General features: G+C 35.2%; 1 protein-coding gene across 1 annotated transcript; it reads left to right on the top strand.

Annotated features, from left to right (window-relative positions):
- Window positions 1-1,322: 1,322 nt before the first annotated feature.
- OVA2 (tRNA synthetase class I (I, L, M and V) family protein) lies at window positions 1,323-19,179 on the top strand. Its single transcript, XM_086427701.1, has 22 exons — window positions 1,323-1,458; window positions 2,752-2,950; window positions 3,051-3,205; window positions 3,284-3,385; window positions 3,828-3,897; window positions 4,871-4,983; window positions 5,149-5,217; window positions 5,423-5,530; window positions 6,730-6,880; window positions 7,919-8,150; window positions 8,518-8,804; window positions 8,916-9,052; window positions 9,949-10,096; window positions 11,521-11,652; window positions 13,743-13,871; window positions 14,852-14,979; window positions 15,057-15,221; window positions 15,505-15,630; window positions 16,889-16,962; window positions 17,423-17,672; window positions 18,346-18,525; window positions 18,642-19,179. Exons 1-22 carry the CDS (start codon window positions 1,372-1,374, stop codon window positions 18,885-18,887), a joined length of 3,288 nt encoding a protein of 1,095 aa, XP_086283827.1. The 5' UTR covers window positions 1,323-1,371; the 3' UTR covers window positions 18,888-19,179.
- Window positions 19,180-19,649: the final 470 nt, after the last annotated feature.

The following is a 19,649-nucleotide window of genomic DNA, read 5'->3' as shown; positions in this document are numbered from 1 at the left end:
GTTTGGGCACACATTTATAGTCGTTTATACAATTTTTTGATATTTTTAGTTCATTTTTGAAGTTATTTTCAATGAAAAACAGTCATTTGAGATTAAATGTCACGTTTTCTTTTCAAATTGCTAGTTTTATATTATTTTCTCTCTCTTCAATTATCAGTTCTTTTCTTTATCTCTTAGAACCTCGAACTCTGCAATTGTGCAATTTTGGTGTGTCTACAGAGGGTATGTTAGAATCACTCATATTTTTATTAACATTGATCCATATCTAAGAACTTGGTTGATGAGCTACTTGATTGATGTTCTTAGATGGTCTTGACAAATCCTCAGAAGTACATACCTTTCTTCTTTTCATTATGAGAAACATTTTCCCAGCTAACTTAGTAAAGACTTAAACCTTACTAAGGGTTATTTTGCTCAAATGGATTACCACCTCAGCAATCCAACACCACAACCATCTAAGTCGTTTCGAAAAATTGAGATTTAAAAAAAAAAATGAAAAAACATTTTTTTTTAACTTAATCCACGATTTTGAAAATGGATGGTTACTGAGCAATTTATCAAGGATTCAATATTTCCTAGATGCAATTGATGACTTCTCGTCGATGAAGGAGACTGAATTGTCTCAGACGATATATATTGTTTAATTAAGAGTACAATTATTAATTCACATATATTTAAATAAAAATAATTATATATTTTTTCATAAAATAAGATAGACTATAGATGTTTAGTAATAAAACCAAATATTATTTATATAATAAATACTTACATTCTAAAAGAGTAAATTATTTTAATCAAAATTTACAAAATCTCGGTTGACTTGATCGAGTGTCACGGTCTCGTCCAATATTTTCAAAATATCGTCCGAGTCATCTCGTTAATCTTGCGAGATGATGTGAAGTTTGAGGGGGAGGGGGGAATCCTAATATTGCCAACTTCATAGGGTATTATTAAAACATTAAAAAAAAATTAATACAAGAAAAAAAAAAGTCTAGAGTTCGACTAGTCTTACTAACATAATGAGAAAAAGGTCTTATTAAGTCTTATCTATCATAAAAAAGATCTCAAGATTTGTAAAAGAATTCTTTGAGATTAGTAAAAAATCTCGAGGTCATGTTTGGGCATCTAGAGATCTTTTTTACGATGGATGAAGCTTAGTAAGGCCTCCTTCCTCGTTTATCTTACTAAGGAAAGGATTTCTAAAAAAAATATATGATTCCGTACTCATTGCCACGTCAGCGAAGTGTTGAGCGCAGTGCGAAAGAAAGTCACGTCAGCATTTTCCTATCCAAATATATAAAACCTTAAAAGGGCCCAAAAGAGTGTGGATGACGGCCCCTCTCTTAAACATGGGGAAGCTCTGCAACTAAAATGTCTATCCTCAAATCCTTCACGACCAACTCGTTTAACGCTACTCCCAGAGAAGCAACAATGGCGATGACGACATCTTCTTACAGGGTACTCTTTCTCTCTCAAACACACACAGAGTTAGGATTCAGCTTTGCCACACACGCTCGACCATTGTTTGCTGTCTAATCGAGACTATTATTTGATTTCTAATTCGGATTTTGTTCTACAAGTTTAAGAATTTTTTTTGATAAAAAAGGTTTTTTTTAGGAGAACGGTTCCCCCATCGAGCGATTCAACTCGTTAGATCCTTGAACCTATCACACACATATACTTTCACTTTGTTCATGTTTCTTATTTCAGTTAATTTCGTCAGCTACACACTTATATGTGTTAATTCTCCCAATTTAATCCAAAAGAACCAATTTTTTTTTTTTTTCATTTTTAATACTATAGTTGCTTATGTTGGTCAAGAACTTCAACTTCGGATTAATTTAGAATATACGTTTCATGGGAATCTTCATGTATTTGAGCTCAACAAAGTACAAGCGACACTGAAATACTTAAAACCATAATTGCAGAATATATGCTTAATCTTGATTTTTTCTTAAACCCAGTTTTGGAAATATGGACAGAGCGTTGTTGGAACTTTTCTTGCACTCAATCGAAATAGTTCTGAAATGGAGTTGAATGGAAGTTGGATGACCAATTTGTATTTTTTTTTGTTTTTTGTTTGTTTGTTTGTAGTTATGGGTACAAGATAGGTTGAATTACTTGTATTTATTATTCTATAAGTAAATGTAGTTTCTGGTCTATATTGAGTTAGTGTGGATATTACTTAACCTAGTTCACGAAATTTAGACATGTGCACATAGTTATCCTTGTCCATGCTTAGAGTTTACTAGACAGAATATTAATTTTTATAGAAACATAATTGGTGATCCAATCAACAATTATCTTAAAAAAAGTGAAACATATCGGAGAAGTGGACGAAATGGTTTCAAATCATGTAATAGGGGCGGATTTTATTTTATTTTTTTCTTTTTCCGCGGCTGTTATCAGTTGCAGTAGCATACATCATATAATTTTTAGAAATTCATAGCCCTTGTTGTAAATCCGCCCCTGATGGGAATTATGCTTGATTTCATTATCTAAGCTAGAATCTAAGATGGTACAATCTTTGAGGTAATGTGGCTCTGGACATAATTTAATGGAGGAACAAGATTCGTTTAGTCAAACCCAAATCTTTGGGTAAGGCTTCGATGATTTTATGAGATGACGTGATCAAAGTGTCTTAAGGACTGATATTTATAACATTGAATTGGTTCTTGTCTTCTAATCTTTTGAAAATGCAGGTCACATAATTTGAAGTTGCACCTGATATTTACTATTCTACATGTTCAGGTTTGGTCGCGGAGAACTTGCCCATCTGTTGGGAAAACTACTTCTACTGGTTTATTTAGTTTCAGAAGGAACTCTTCGGATAAAGTCTGCCCTCTATTAAACACAAAGCATTATTGTACAAGTACCAGCGAAGAGTCTGGTTCTGTTTCAAAGCGAAGGTCTCGTGGACCTGTCATGGCGGCAAAGAAAGCTTCAGAAGGTAATACAAATGAAATATGATCAACCTATTGTTGCATATGGTGATTTGTGTGTTTTCGGGGGAGGGGGACTGATGAACTGGTGTGTTTGAGATTGTTCAGGTACAAAACGAGAAGATGGAAAGTATAAGCACACGGTTGATCTGCCTAAGACAACATTTGGCATGAGAGCAAACTCTGTAGTAAGGGAGCCAGAAATTCAGAAACTATGGGATGACCTTCAGGTGTTCAAGAGAGTTGTTGATAGGAATAATGGGGTGAGTTTCCTAACTGACCTCTGGTACTTCTTTAGTATTTGTATAAACTTACTAATTGACATTGAATTATTTTGTCAGGGAAGCTTTGTTCTTCATGATGGTCCGCCATATGCTAATGGCAATCTACATATTGGCCATGCTTTGAATAAGATTCTGAAGGATATTATTAATCGTTATAAGGTCTTTCCCTTCCTCACTCAATGTTCTAATTGTTCAAGATTGTAATATTGTATTATCTTGTCTATTTGATTTGAACCCCTGTGGAGACAATGAAGCTTGGACTGTCAAAGCAGGTATAAAATATATAGATTGTGGTAAAAACTTCCAAAAATAGACAAATGTGGTGGACTATGATATTCATTCGTGGCAAAGAACCACATGTTTGTTTAGATCATTGGGAAAGTGTTTGTCTATTTCTAAATGTAGGTTATCCGCATGTTAAAATGTAAACTTTTAGTGATGTTTAGTCTAAAATAGCAAACAGTTTCAAAATCAATTCAGACTCACATACTGCTGGACTCCATTTTCTATAATTTTGGATATCACATACCTTTTTTATATTATCTTCATTCTTTGTTTTATTTTATTTTTATTCATTTTGTTTATTTATTTATTTTTGCAGCTTCTTCAAAATTATAAAGTCCAATATGTTCCTGGTTGGGATTGTCATGGCTTACCAATTGAGTTGAAAGGCAAGTACTGCTCGGATCTCATCCTTTACTATTTAGTTAGTTTAGATATCTGTTCTTAGTTCACATGATTGTTCCTAGTGCTGTCAACTTAGACATCTGGTTTTTCACTTCTTATGATGTTATATTTTTATCAAGTGCAGGCATTCTACAAGAAAACAAATTGCTAGTGCATACTTGATAAATTCACCTTAATTTTTTGTGCATAATTTGGTCTTTTGGTACTCATTTCTTAGCTTTTCTCGAGTTTAAGATACCTATATTACGTTGTTGGTTACTGATTCCAAATCATTATCATATTATCTCCCCTCCCCCCTCTCTCAAACCACAAAATGAAAAAAAGAACTTCATACTAGCATTTGACCAGTAAGTGAGTACCTGCCTTGTGAAGGCTCTGAGGGTCTATTCAGAAATGAGCAATATTGTGCCAAACTAATTGAGAGATGCTTATTGCTGTGGTTCTTTCAAATGCTTGTTTTATATGTTGTAGTTTATTTTATCACTCTTTTGCCCAAATATCTGGATGTTCGGATTTTTTTGTTTCTTTGATATCATAACTATTCATTATCTTTTATTTTCTAAGAATAAGAATGACAATTCTATCCATGTTTCTCTTGAGGTTTTTTGTTGAGGGTTTTAGTATGTCTGGGTTGACTTCAGTATATAGGCCTCCCTATTTTTTGAGTCTTAGTACTATGCTATTTGTAAATAAAGCCATTTTCCTTTGGGGCCAGTACCTTTGAACATACATTTATTTTGGTGTAAAATGATAGAAATCTTCAGACAGCTTATACACAAAGAGATATAGATGTTTTCAACATTGTTACCCCCCACCCATTTGGAATGAGTTCCATATCACTATTTCTCTTTTAACATATTTACATTTCTATGTTTGCAAAAATGATTATAGCCTTTCATTTGAACTCATCTTGTAACACCTAATAACAAATCTGACAGTTGCTTTGAATTATGTCAGTTCTGCAGTCAATGGATCATGATGCTAGAAAGGAGCTCACTCCATTAAAGTTAAGAGCCAAAGCAGCAAAATTTGCCAAAGTGACTGTTAGTAGTCAGATGAAATCATTTAAGGTCGGTATGAGTTTATTTTCTTTTTTATCTTGAATTGCATGGATTTTATACTAATATGTGAAACATTGTATTTTGGGTTAGTATTCTTTACTGTGCACCTCCCTTTTGCCTCTCTAAAGAGATGCAATTAATTAATTTTTTTAATTTTCTTGTGAATCCTTGCAGCGCTTTGGGGTGTGGGGAGACTGGGATAATCCTTATTTAACTCTCAACCCAGACTATGAAGCTGCTCAGGCAGGCACTACAGTGTCTTTCTTTTACTTATTTAAATGCTCGACATTTAATGCAAAAAATTCCTATTTTCTTGCTAGTCTATTATTGTCTTCATGCTGTCCAAGATAAAATAGAAATGTGCTCCTATTCTTTCTTCTCTGGTTGATGTCGCGTTTGGCAGAATCATTAACAACTTTGTTTTCTTTTACATGCTTTGATCTACTAGATTGAAGTGTTCTGCCAGATGGCCATGCGGGGCTATATCTATAGAGGCCGAAAGCCAGTCCACTGGAGCCCATCATCTCGCACTGCTCTTGCAGAGGCCGAGTTGGAGGTAAAATTAATTTATTGATTTCAACATATATCTTTGTCCAAAAAATGGTTGGATACATTTATGAAATTATTAGCTGTTAAATTGTGGTGTAATATGGCTTTCAATTGGGTTTTGAAACTAAATCTCTATCTTAGATTGTTTAAACCTGCAAGTATTGGATGTCTCAGTCGTTTGAGACAAAATAACGTATATAAAAGGGAATTCTGTGTGCTTGACATGGTGCAACGGAATCAGAATCCATTAAAAGACATGGGTGCTGTAAAACCTTCTTCAGGTCATAGATTCTGATATTGTTAAATTGGTTATCTCACCAACATATTTAAGGGTAGTAGTTGGGTAGAAACTGCCGGAGATGATCAAAAGATTTTAGATTGCCTTCAATCTTGCCGTAAGTTATAGCATAGATGAAACGATCACAATAAAAATTCTTGTGTTGGTCAATTTGACCCACTTAAGATTATATATATTTATTGGGAGCAAGACATGTGATGGAAAAGCACACTGGAAATCATATTTTTCTTCATTGGAAATTATTTTTAGCTTGAAGAACGAGGTGCACTTGTAGTGTTAATGGGAATTATCTCTCCTTATCATTTTATGGTCATGCTATGCTATTTCAATGTTGAGTAAGCCAACGTAGCTAATAAGTTGGTAAGATGTATGGAGTGTTGTTCCCACATCCTAGGTTCAAATCCCCTTGAACCCAACTTCACCTTGCTAACTACTACCTCTTTACCCATCCAAAAAAAAATAAATTGTTGAGTAAGCAACCAGTGCAACCAAAATGCAATTAAGCACTATTGTTCTCCATTTTGGCATTCTAGGGGCACTTTTTCTTTATTTGTTAATATAATATGTTTAAAATATAAAAATCATTCAAATTATTAAATTCATGAATGCTCGTTTTAAACGTTTACTGTGGAATGAATCTTTCTATCAAGACTCCTAACAGAAGTAGTAGTTAGATTGAAGAACTACGTTCACATTGCTTTGGTAAGCCTTATTCCTCTTTACTTGTCTGAGTGTACCACAATTATAATTAGACACGTTGCTACAACTTATAAGTTTTGCTCTGCATATCTTTGCTTCTATTCACCATTTTGTGCCTTAGTTCTTCTCTTCCTCATGTCCTGTCTCTGTTTTCTTTTTTGAGCCTCATTTAGTATCTTTGTCTTACTTACACAAAAGTTTCTCTGCAGTATCCTGAGGGGCATATTTCAAAGAGCATATATGCTATGTTCAAATTAGTTACTGCACCTCCAACTTCAAATGGCTTATTAGAGGAGTTTTTTCCAGATTTGTGCTTGGCCATTTGGACCACAACTCCATGGACTGTCCCTGCAAATGCTGGTAAGCCTATTAGTGAAGTCATGGTCATCATCATAAATTTAATTGAATGTTGAAGTTAGAATCGTAAGTACCAGTATTCGTTCACATTAAACAATTGTAATCTATACTCAGCTTGATTGAACCAGTGGACTGGATTTGCATCTTTAAGTGTCATACCAATTTTTTTCACAAAGACTATAGATCATCATCAAAGTCTTATTCATAGAGACAGCATATATACTTAACTTACGACATAGATACTCAAATTATTTGTAAGATAATGTTCTATTGAAGTTAACTCTGGAACCTAGAAAATGAAAACCGGGTAGCATAGTTCTTGCTTATACTTCAATTGATTGTGATTGATTTGTTTTTCTCAACGACTGGGTTTTGCTTAGCAAAATGCTGCAATGGTTTCGGAAAAATACAAACATCGGGAATCAACTCAAGGCTCTATGTCCACCTATCTGGATCAATATAAGCTGGATGAGTGAGTTGAAATAACTAATAACTACTGAAATAATTAAGAAGAAACAAGGAGAAAAATTAGAAAAACAGAAAATAAAGTTAAGACGAAGTCGTAAGACCTACTGATGCAATCTGTTTCATTTAAAATATAAAATGTCTTTTGTCATCGAAGCCTTATCCCAAAATTTTGCGGTTGGCTAATTTAATTGTGTTCCTCCATTCAATTATTTTATTGTGCAGTTTGCTTTGTCAGAACTTAATCATTTGAGTCCGCCTAGACTTACTAAGTTGGTAAGGATTTCACTCTTACTAAGGGTCCTTGGGCTCACCTCTTGGCATCCAAAAACATGATCCGATGCTTCAAGGTTGTAGAGGAAGAAATTCTACGAATTTTGAATTTTTTTTATTTTAAAAAAGTTATTTTTTACCGTTGAATTTCAATTTTAAGTTTGGGAGTTATGTGGAAGTTCAGTAGCCGTCATTAACAAAAAAGAAAAAGAAAAAATTCATATGCCTCCCCCCCCTGATGGGTAAGATTTCCGTAGCTTCCCCTGGTATTGAGTGTGAACTAATACTCTTTCCATTGCGCAGCTGTCGCTGTGAATGCTAAGCTTCAATATGCTGTGACCGAAGTACATTCACTCTCAGAAGATCCTGCATCACCAAAAAGTGGAAAAAGAAAGCTGGGCAATGTTCTGCAAAGTGATCAACGGAAGCCTTTCCTCATTGTCGCGTCTGATCTCGTGCCAACATTGGAATCAAAATGGGGTGTGAAACTTGCAGTCAAGAAAACACTATTGGGTTCAGACCTTGAAAATTGCAGGTTTCATCTGAAAGAATATGAAGCTCTATTATAAATAGATACGTGGCATAAAAAAATGGCTTACTTGTGACTGCCTTTTGGTTTTGAGAAGTTGCATTATTAAAGTTCCAATAATAAACTGTAGAGCATCTTTGTTCAAGCTATCTGTCAGATGAATTTGCATTATTTTGTATAATTAACATGAGGTTATTAACTGTTAGGAGTAATGAATTATTAGTAATAGGGGTATATTTGTAATTTCATTTTATATTAGAGGTAATATATATGGGCTGATGGTTAGGGTTGGAGTCACTTTGACTCCTCCCAAGTTTTCTCTGTTCTTCTCCTCTCTCCTCAAACTCTTATTATACATTAACCTTGATATCAGGTATTTTCATCCAATAGATAACCGGGAGTGCCCTGTTGTCATCGGAGGAGATTATATTACAACTGAGTCGGGAACCGGATTAGTTCATACGGCCCCTGGCCATGGTCAGGAGGATTATGTGACCGGCCTGAAATATGGGCTTCCAGTAATTTCCCCTGTAGACGATGATGGGAATTTTACTGAAGAAGCTGGACTATTTAGTGGCTTAAATGTCCTTGGAGATGGTAATGTTGCTGTTGTGAATTATATGGATGAACATCTGTCACTTATTATGGAAGAGCCATACGGTATGCTGAATCCTTCCCTTATAAAATTGATTTAGAAATCATGGAGTTTCTTTTCTGATTCTATATTGTGTTGGTTAATAAAATGCTCCTACTTATTGTGCTCTTGTGCAGCACATAAGTACCCATATGACTGGAGAACTAAGAAGCCTACGATATTTAGAGCAACTGAGCAGTGGTTTGCTTCAGTGGAAGGGTTTCGCCAGTCTGCTATGGATGCAATTGGTCACGTGACATGGTTTCCAGCACAGGTGGTGTTTTTAGTCCTTGTTGATAATAAATTATAGATGCCTGTTTCATATGAGCTGAATTTATACCTTGGTATGAATCCCTTGTTTTAGTTTCCACCTATGCTAGATTGTTTTGAGAATTATAGTAGTACTAGAGTTTGCCCATGCCATGAAGTAGGTAAAAGAGGAAAAATAATAAAGTTGGAGGGGTGTTATTAAAAATCTTTGGGGTTAAGAGGGTAAAAGAGGAAAAATAATAAAGTTGGAGTGGTATTATTAAGAAAGGAGGGAGAAGAAGAAAGGCAATAAAGTCAAAGGGGTACTATTAGAAAAGGGTAGAAGAATAAAGAGAACAAGATTAGGGGTATTTTTGAAAAGAGGAATAAGAGAAAAGGTAAAACATGTCCTTGAGATACGTTGTTTATGGGGTATAAATTTGAGACAAAAAGAGTGGGACCCACTGTTGTGTTTTATTATATAAGATTATATCATGTTAAACAACTTTTGGTCATCATGTAATTTGTATGGTGTTCTTTCGTCTTGTTGGTCGTTCTCCCATAAATATAATCCCTTCTGGCTTGTTTAGTTCATACCACATTAGTTCTTGGTGAAGATATTTTCCATTAAATGTATGTTGCAGATGGATGATCCATTTCAGCCATTTGTTGGAGTTCATCCATTCCCGCGCCCACCCCCCCCCCCCCCCCCCCCCCCAATAATTAACTAGGTTTTACTTAAGACGAAAAAATGAGAGCAGAAACTGATGTAAACATTTAAGAGGACACATTTATTTACAACTTTTCAGTTGTACATGTTGTTGCTTGTTTTGTATTTTTTCCTTTGGTGTTCTTTATATTGTTTCTTGTTTTCCATTGGTACGTGTTATTTCTTTTTTGAAATACAAGAATATTGTGCAGGCAGAGAACAGAATTTCTGCAATGACCTCAAGTCGCTCTGATTGGTGCATATCACGGCAACGGACTTGGGGTGTCCCCATTCCAGTTTTTTATCATGTACACACGAAGGAGCCACTGATAAATGAAGAGACTATTGATCACATTAAGTGTAAGAAACTGTACACCACAGCAATTGCATTCCACTTTCATTGCTTACCTATAGTTTTCCATGATTGACTTGGGAGAATTCTTAAGCGATGATCTATTTCATGGTGAATATTGCTGACCCCTTTCATGTGTGCCACAAAATTCTCAGATTGGTTCTTTATTTAAGATTCTACTGATATGATTCTTAAAAGAAACAAGTGGTTTAAGAGTCACATTTAGGTAGAGTGCAAATGGGCCTGGCTTATCATGCCCGTGCTTTTTTATGCAGAATTTCTCTTACCCAAGCATAACCAAGGGAAAACCCTAATTGGTTTGAGGAAAATCCTTATAATGCTTGTGCTGGAATTTTACTGGGGGAAACAGTACCAAATGTGCAAAAAAGGGATTGATTTGGAGCATCCAGATACCCACATAATCTTAGTTTTCATTTTGTGTGTGCATGCAAACACATTGATAAATATAAGGTATATTAAAGAGAATTTTTTTTTGATTGGTAAAGATTGAGTTTTATTTATTAACAATAAAGAAGGAGATGACCATCCCAAAAGGTACAATGCAGAAGAAAACTCTAAATTACAAACCAAATCCCATCTAACAAGAAGATCCTCAAAGAAAACCCCTTGAACTCCTTAAACAACTTGCCCCACAAGAACAAAAGGCCAAAGAATGAAAGAATTCAATCTTGACCGACTGAATTTTCTCATCGAAGATCTGGTTCTTACTTTCTTTCCAAAGTGTCCAACAAACTGCAAACAGAAGGAGGTTCCTAACAGTACACTTTGGCTTCCTAAAAGGATAACCCAAGCAAGCCATGAAACAAAAAATGGGAAGCCTAGAAGGTTAAGTTAACCTTCCTAGGAAACTTGACAAGATACAACTCACAAGAAATCACATAAATGGCAAAATACAACCCACCTAAATGCACAATCTTCGAATTAAAAAGAGAACGACGTAAACATCATTTTTTTCGCTTAGAACAATATTCTTGAACTGTTCCGCTTTGCTGTCAAACACTCTCCAGTCATTCTTTATATCATTTGGCAAGAGATTTTGTACAAAGCTTAACTAGGAACTAGGAAGAACAAATCCCTAACCTTCAAGGGATTGGTCTTTCAGTGAACAATGGTATCCACAAGCAGGCAATATGTTCATATCTCCAGTGAGAAACCCATTCTTTGTGTTATTTTGTCTCTCTCTTTGGTTGTTTTCTCTGAAGCTAAAAAATATGCAAGTTATGGATTGACATAATAGTATATGTGGTATTCCTTTTGCATCTTTAGGCCAAGCTTTTCATATTTTTTCCTATTTGTATCTTTTTTTACAACTATTTGCTTATTCTACTGCCAAGTTTTTGTTGATGTACTATCACAATTTTATTTTCTGCTGTTGGGTCATTCATGAAAGATTGGTTATTTCCTTTTACAGCTATTATATCCCAAAAGGGAAGTGATGCATGGTGGTATATGACTGTTGAGGAACTACTCCCTGAGAAATATCGCAGTAAAGCGTCGGACTATCAAAAGGGAACTGATACAATGGATGTTTGGTTTGACTCAGGTTTATATTCCAAATAATGACATCTTTAAGTTATTAGCACTTGATTTACTGGTAGAGATACTCATTTCATTTTTCTCTCACTTCAATGATGATGATTTCTTTTCTCAGCTTTTGAAAATTCTTCTGTTGTGTCAAGCACTAACATTAGTCTGAATATATTTCTTGGAGCTGTGCATATATGAATGCAACAATACTAATTTATCTATGGTCATCCATGACAGTTATTTATTTTGTGCAAATATCCATAACAAAACATCTCTGTCCCTCCTCAGGATTACTTGTCAACTAAAATGCATTTGTGAAAAGTTAGATACTTCAGCGTTGTTCTTATTGGAAACTTTCCCATATATGAATGCCATTTCTTGTACTCAATGGGGTTTCCCTACATAAATGAATTATGTTTGTTACTTGCATCTTTATTAGGGAATTGATTTATGGTGGAAAATATTTTTAGGTCCATAAATTTTGGGTCCTATAAATGAACGGAAAGAATGATATCTAATTTGTTCCTTTTGAAAATGTATTTCTCTTTAAGTCATACGTCATAATATCAATTTAAAAATGTATGCTCTATTGTTTTTTTCATTTGTGTCCTAACCAAAATAAATCACATTATTTATTTTAGGATTTTCAACTATATACAATAAGAACAAAGCATTATCCCACAGATTTGGGGTTGGCTAAATTGATCTTGTTCCTCCATTCCACTCTGTCCAGAGGATTTTCAACTATATGAGTCAAAAGATCTGGGCCAATTGATAAAATCATCCATGACGAAAGTTTTTCCTGTAGGTTTTATTTGGAGGACATCCTGAAAGAAGAGAAAAGAAAATGAAAGGGAAAAAAAAACTGATGTGTTGTCGTTCATGAAGGCAATGACGAAGGTAAAATGCAAGGATTGCAATGTCGTGAGCTTTCAATTTGGAGATATTATGTCAGGAGCAAAAATCGTTTCCTGTGCAATTGTGTTTTTTAGTTTTTTTTTTCTTTTTGATAAGTAAAATTCATTACTCAAAGAAAATGGAGGTTGAGCTGACCAATCAGATACAAAAGACAGCAGAAACAATCACCCATACACACCTAAGACCCCAATTGTGTTTGTTATTCATGCTTCTCCGTTGGCTGGCACAAAGCAAAAGGAAGTTTGCCTTGTCCTAAGATTTCACATAGGTGAACACAGTGCGTAGTAGAGTGTTGAGGGATAGCCTCTCTGTATGGATATAGTTCTAATAAAGCAGAATAAAATGGTCCGATGCTTAGGATGTCAGTGTGAGGTGTGGTTGGGTCATCTCGAACACAATCAAGTGTAGGAAGAAAAAAGAGGCACAAACCTGACAGTGCTTGCTCAAGTTATTTTGCCTTTTTTGGTTTGCATGTTAACTAGCCACATATTGGAGGCCGGAGACCTAGAAGCTCTGGATATGGGTGTTTGGGTTGCTAGGTGGGCAAGTTGCCTTCTTGCAATGCAACTTTGAGGTCGTGGTTCAGGTCCAACTTAACCATCAAAAGAAGAAAATGTGCCTATTATCTCTCTCTTCCCTTGGGAGCTTCTTATAGAATGACGGCTAACTAGGATCCTATGATCAAGCATTTCAAGAAAAAGTTGGCCTCATGGAAAAGTATGTACTGCTAAAAAGGGTTGGGGCATATTTCCAACATCGGAGTCTTGGCTGAATTGATGGATTATGGAATAGTTTGTCATCCTCCTGCTTCGGATTTTTCATTCTGTAAGTGACTTGAACCAGGGATTGGGGCCTTTTCTAATATCGGTGTGCTGTTAAAGTTGATGGATTGTGAAATAATTTGTGATCCGTATGCTTAGGAGTGTTCATTCTATAAGCGACTTGAACCCTGATTGTAAGATGTGCATTATGGCCTTTAGTAGGGTTTTTTTTTTTTTTTTAAGCATCTGATATTCCTCCCATGTTCATACTTGCTATTCACATTTTTTTTCCACGTGCTGCATGCATGGCTGATATCTGCTTTAGCTTTTCAATGCCCTGTAAGTTGCCGTAATTGTAGTCCATACTCCTGATATATTAGTTTATGTTGAAACATTCTCTCTTCCAATTCAATTATGTTCTATTTAGGCTCTTCTTGGGCTGCTGTGTTGGGGAAAAGAGATGGCCTTAGTTATCCTGCAGATTTGTATCTTGAGGGTACCGATCAACATCGTGGGTGGTTCCAGAGTTCTTTGTTAACAAGTATTGCCACCAAAGGTAATGAGCATCTGAGAATACTTGTCATTTGTGGTCCATGTGAGATTGAGAAATGAGTGTTAAGTTTATTTATTCTTGCCTCAGGTTTTGAGAATTGATGTTTATAGTGACTTGATGATTAAAATGCATGTACAGCTGCTTGAGTTATCTTTTGTTTCTGCAAAATATCATTTAGATACCTATGTATCTCATGTCTAAATTTTCGTAATATTTCTGTAACATCTTTGTTAGCTTGACTATCCTTGTACAGTTTAATAATATCTTTATATATAAAAAACATTTTCTGAACCTTAACACAAATACTTGTATCAAGGAACTGAGGAAAATGTGAACATATGACCAGTTCAAAAGAGCTAAGAATGGAAACTAACTCAGTGGGGATACAAATAAAATATGTATACTGCATGTATTTGGTATTTAAATTATAAAAGAAAAATAATTACCTGGGAAGGTAATCTCAACTTCATGGGTGTATGTTTTCCTTATTGGGTGCTTTCCTTTTTCTTAATGATTGGCAACCCTATAACTATCTTTTGTCTACATAATAAAACATCATCCCTATATCAGAAAGGTAATCTTGACTTAGAATTTATGACCGAATAGGCTCACACTTAGGATAAAGACCAACTACCTACTCAAGGATCTGGAAATGCTTTATTTTTTATAACATAGGGTATCCCACATCTCTTACGAGATATGGACTAATCCCTACAGTAAAGATTAACTTACAATTCTTTCTATCAATTAAGAAGAAAAAAAAAAGATCTGGAAATTCTTTGTTCCATATGCCTCTCAATATGAGAGGTGATTCGAGGAGTTTAGTGCATATTAAAAAAAATTGGAAAAAATTGGAAAAAATAAAAAATTAAGCTCCATAGAAATTGGGATACCTGTTTGTAGGACAATAACTTAATATATCTTATATATGTGTGGTTTTCTGTTGTCTCAAGGTAATATCTAGATTCTATCACTTTTTACAGGACAGGCTCCCTATTCAAGTGTTATAACGCATGGGTTTGTACTGGATGAGAGAGGTTTAAAGATGAGCAAGTCATTGGGTAATGTTGTAGATCCAAGTACTGTGATCGAAGGAGGAAAAAATACCAAGGTAAGCATTGGTGGCTAATGCTTTTAAAAGTTTTAGTTGTTTCGTATGGTTTATGGTGGCCTTGTTTCTTCTTTCAGGATGCACCTGGTTATGGAGCCGATGTTCTGCGGCTTTGGGTTTCTAGCGTTGATTACACTAATGATGTACTGATTGGACCTCAAATCCTTCGTCAGATGTCCGATATATACAGAAAGCTTAGAGGGACATTGCGATATCTTTTGTCAAATCTGCACGATTGGAAAGTATGTTTGGGTTTTCAGCTGGTTTTAGATTTGTTTTATAAAAACCCTTTGCAGCTCAATTTACCATTTTTTTCTTCTAGGATGAATCCAATCTTTGGCCAATCCATATTCTTTCTCCCCCCTCCTGTTCTCTCTATCCATCTATTCCAAAGTCCTTTGGAAATCATGCAATATGCCCACATTGCACTTTTTTCTTGTGCCTTCAATTTGTGGGGTATCTCATGGGTATGGATTACAGCAATACTGCTATATTTTCTTATTCTTGTTTTGTCTTCATTTGTAGCCGGATAGCGTTGTTGCATACATCGATCTTCCCATGATTGACCAGCATGCACTGTTTCAGCTTGAAAATGTTGTGAAAAACATCAGCGACAGCTATGAAAACTACCAGTTCTACAAGATTTTCCAGGTACTATGATTTGTGAGTCTCATAAAATTCATTTAATTTCAGGACTTACATGCACTAAAAGAAAGGTTATGCCTTTATCTGATTTAGAAGTATGAATCAATTTGGAAATCAAGGATCAGCATTTTTATAAATGAACATTTTAAAGACTATGATTCATGGTAAGACGAGTAAAGATAGAATTATAAATGAATACATTTAAAGGAATTTGGAAATAATCAAAATAGGATGGAGACGAGGAAAATTTTTATTGAGATGGTTTTTGGGCTTTTACAACGAAAACCAATGGAATACTAGTGAGAAGTAGCACTTTGATGCAAGTCAATGGCCCCAAATGGGTGAGAGGAAAGCCAAAATGGCGGGGAAGGAGGTAGTGAGAAAATGTAAAAGGGAACGCCTTGACTGAATATATAGCTCAAGATAAAGAGTTAATGTCAAAGAATAATGCTGAAGTGAACTCAAGATTGTACCTCGTATCACACATCTTTGCATGTAAGTGTGTAGGAACCGTAGATGCTTTTCATCGAGATACAAGTCAAAAAGCATCTGTGGTTCCAACCCACTTTCATGTCAGGGTGTGCGATATGAGGTACAATCTTGAGGTCACTCCAGCACAACTCAATGTCAAAATAGGAGTCATGTTGTCGATCCCCATCACATACTCTGTTGAAATAATTCCTGTTAGTCTTCATATATATGTTTGCAATTCTGGTGTTTGGATGGTAAGTCATATTTATGGCTGGTTATGGTTGTATCTGTATCACAAAATCAATTTGAGCTGGCCTTGGATAAGGAAGAAGAAGACATGTTGCATCAAAGTTGTAAAATTGTCAAGGCTAGCCAGGCTTTGGCAGTCCAATTGGAAACACAACTTTAAGGGTGTGTTTGATTGTGCATGGAAAACGGAGGAAATTTTCATTTTCCATGGAAAATCACATTTTGCACCTCAAAACAGCATTTATTTTCAGAAGCCAAAATAACCTGAAACCAATTTTATTTATTGATGCATCCCCATATTGATCAGTATGCTTCTTTATAATTTTTTAGCTTTGTATTTTTCTACTTCGTGTGTATGTGTAACTTTCATTTTGTATTTAACATGCCAGCTTTCTAAGTTGGTTAAAGTCTGTGACTATAAATACCACAATCTGGGTTCAGAACCCACCTTCACCGTTTAATTACCGACCACTAATCTCTGTTACCCAGAAAAGAATTTTCATTTTGATTTTTATTTTGATATAATTTTTTTTTTCTATTCCAGATCATTCAGCGCTTTGCCATTGTAGATTTATCCAATTTCTATTTTGATGTTGCTAAAGATAGACTTTACGTTGGGTAATACTTTCTTACCTGTCCATTATTTTCAATTGAGTAATCCTAGGCTTACTTACTCACGGTCGTTGAGCTCACCTTGTGGCATCCAAAAACATGATCCGGTGCCACGAGGATGTAGAGGACAATATTCTATTAACTTTAAAAGAAAAAAAAAAGGTTTTTTCACCGTTAAATTTTAATTTTAAATTTGGGATTTCAGTAGGCTATGCAATTTCAAAACCTTGGATCAAGCTTTTTATTTTTTTGATATTTTTTATCTGAGTTTTTCCATGAAATTCCCAGTTTGGTAATCCATTTGAGCTCAACGACCCTTCGTAAGATCTGAAATCTTACTAAGTTAGTCTAGAAAATGTTTCTCTTTTCAATTTTAGATCATCGTAGTAAGCATTATCCCCAATTATATGGGATCAGCTGGAAGAATCTTTTGGCGTTATGCTTATGAATTTGGTATTATTTTCAGGGGCACAACAAGTTTTACAAGGAGAAGTTGCCAAACAGTTCTTGCAGCACATCTCCTCTCTATTGTAAGAGTAATAGCTCCAATATTACCACATTTGGCCGAGGATGTATGGCAAAACCTTCCCTTTGAGCATACTTTGGAAGATGGTTCTGTTGTCAGATCTGTTTTCGAGTCAAGGTGGCCAGATTCGAATGAGAGATGGCTTGCAATGTCTGATGAAGATGTTGCTTTCTGGGGGAAAATTCTCGAGGTATTTCTCAACCATGGTTTTCCTCCAAATGACAAATTAAAGTAGTAATTTAAATTTTAAACATCTAATTTCATGAAATTCTAACAATATATTTGCAATGACCTTTTTGTAAATAAATAAAGAAATATCAATATCCTGCAAGAATTTAATTTCATGAATCTTGATTTTACATTTTTCTTGGTAGAAAAAAATTAGATGAATGTAACACTCATTTGTACTTCAATTTCTACAAAATCAGATTTAACACAGCCTTGACAATCTTCTTTGATCTTACAAGGGGCCATATTTGCCCCACAAATTTCAGAAATGTTTTAGTAAGTCCCTGTTGTTGAAACTTGAAAGGGTGTTTTCAAAAGGAGTCATGATTTTATGACGCTCATATGCTCCCCCGGACATGGCATGGGCTAGAACCGTAGATCTTTTCCTCGGGATACACAACTGCACATCCCCATAAATATGTGAAGTCGTGTATCTGGAAGAGGAAAAAGAACTATGGTTATATAGCCCATGTCACGTTAGGGGGCATCAGAAAATCATTATTCTTTCAAAAAACCAATTTTTGATAAATGTGATTCTGCTGAATTTCACTTTAGATTTTAATTATAATTATATTTCTCTGCATTATTAGATGAAAATTTATTTTGTAAGTTTGCCATATTTTCTCTTTGACCAGCTGAGAACTGAGGTGAACAAAGTTTTAGAGACTGCTCGGACTGGAAAGTTAATAGGTTCAAGCTTAGATGCAAAGGTTTATCTCCACACAGCCGATGCTGACCTCGTCTCTAGATTACATGGAATATCTGCATCCAGAAATGATGCAGATGAGCTGCATCGAATATTTATAACCTCTCAGGTACGTCGATTACTGTGCATCTATCTGGAAGTAATATAGTTCTTTAGTTGTGTCCCAACTTTCTTTCCCGAATTTAAAGTGATCTGATGTTGATACACTGAAACCATTGCATACAGGTTGAAATTCTATCATCACTAGGGAGTGAATTTGCTGAAAACATTCCATATATGGGAGATTGTCTCATTCAAGGGAAGAACAAAGTTTGGATTGGCGTGTCTCGAGCAGATGGTTCGAAATGTGAAAGATGCTGGAATTACTCACCAAAAGTTGGTTCCTTTGAAGAACACCCCACTCTTTGTGCCCGCTGCTATAATGTCGTTGGAATCCAACCACCAATTCCTGCTGTGGCGGCAGTCAGCTGAGATTTAAGGGTTGAAAGAAACCAAAGTAATGTATGTATTTCTCTTTTTTATAGTTCTCCAATGGCCTCGTAAATTTCATTCCAATACCACCACCATCAAGGTCGAGTTCAATTGACATATCCGTGCCTTATTTGAACATGGAGAGATGTCGAGGTATTGGGAAATAAAAGTTTTATTTGTTTATTTAAATTCAATTGAAAAACAATTGATCAATGTCATTGAGGCATTTTTATGCTTCATTAACGTTAATTGTACAATATTCATTATTGGAAACAAAATTTTGCAAGGAAAATGTCGAATCTCTTCTGTGTCTCTCCAAATTCGAAAAGCACTCAAACCACCTTTCTCGTCATTTCACGAAACAAATTATGGGAGAAAGCATACACGCCAAATTTTCTAAGAGATTCCCCTAAAGCCATTAATGCTCGAGTTCCATGTTGCAGACCAACCACTAATTAGAGGTCTGAGTTTTGGGGCAAAGATCGAGACTTTTTCTTCTAAGGAGTAGATTAAGAATTAAGGTAAGGTATGACAAATATGAAAATAAATAGGGGCCTCCGATTGTAAAATTTGTGAAAAAGGTTGACTGAGCCATTCTGAGTACTTTAATGTGAAAAATTCGTGAGACACCATCAGTGGTTTGAATGAGAAGATGAATCAGATTCTTTCAAAATCCCAACTGAGGACTTTAATGGTGATCATAAAATGCAAATGTTTTCAATGGGGGATTCCACGCCCTTGTGTTTACCATCATTTGCATAG

This window comes from Akebia trifoliata, chromosome 16 (assembly GCF_017979445.1).
Source record: "Akebia trifoliata isolate Shusen 1 chromosome 16, ASM1797944v1, whole genome shotgun sequence".
In the NCBI taxonomy this organism is placed as follows: Eukaryota; Viridiplantae; Streptophyta; class Magnoliopsida; order Ranunculales; family Lardizabalaceae; genus Akebia; species Akebia trifoliata.
The sequence above is the reverse complement of the archived record's forward strand: the minus strand, read 5'-3'. Positions and strand labels throughout refer to the sequence as shown.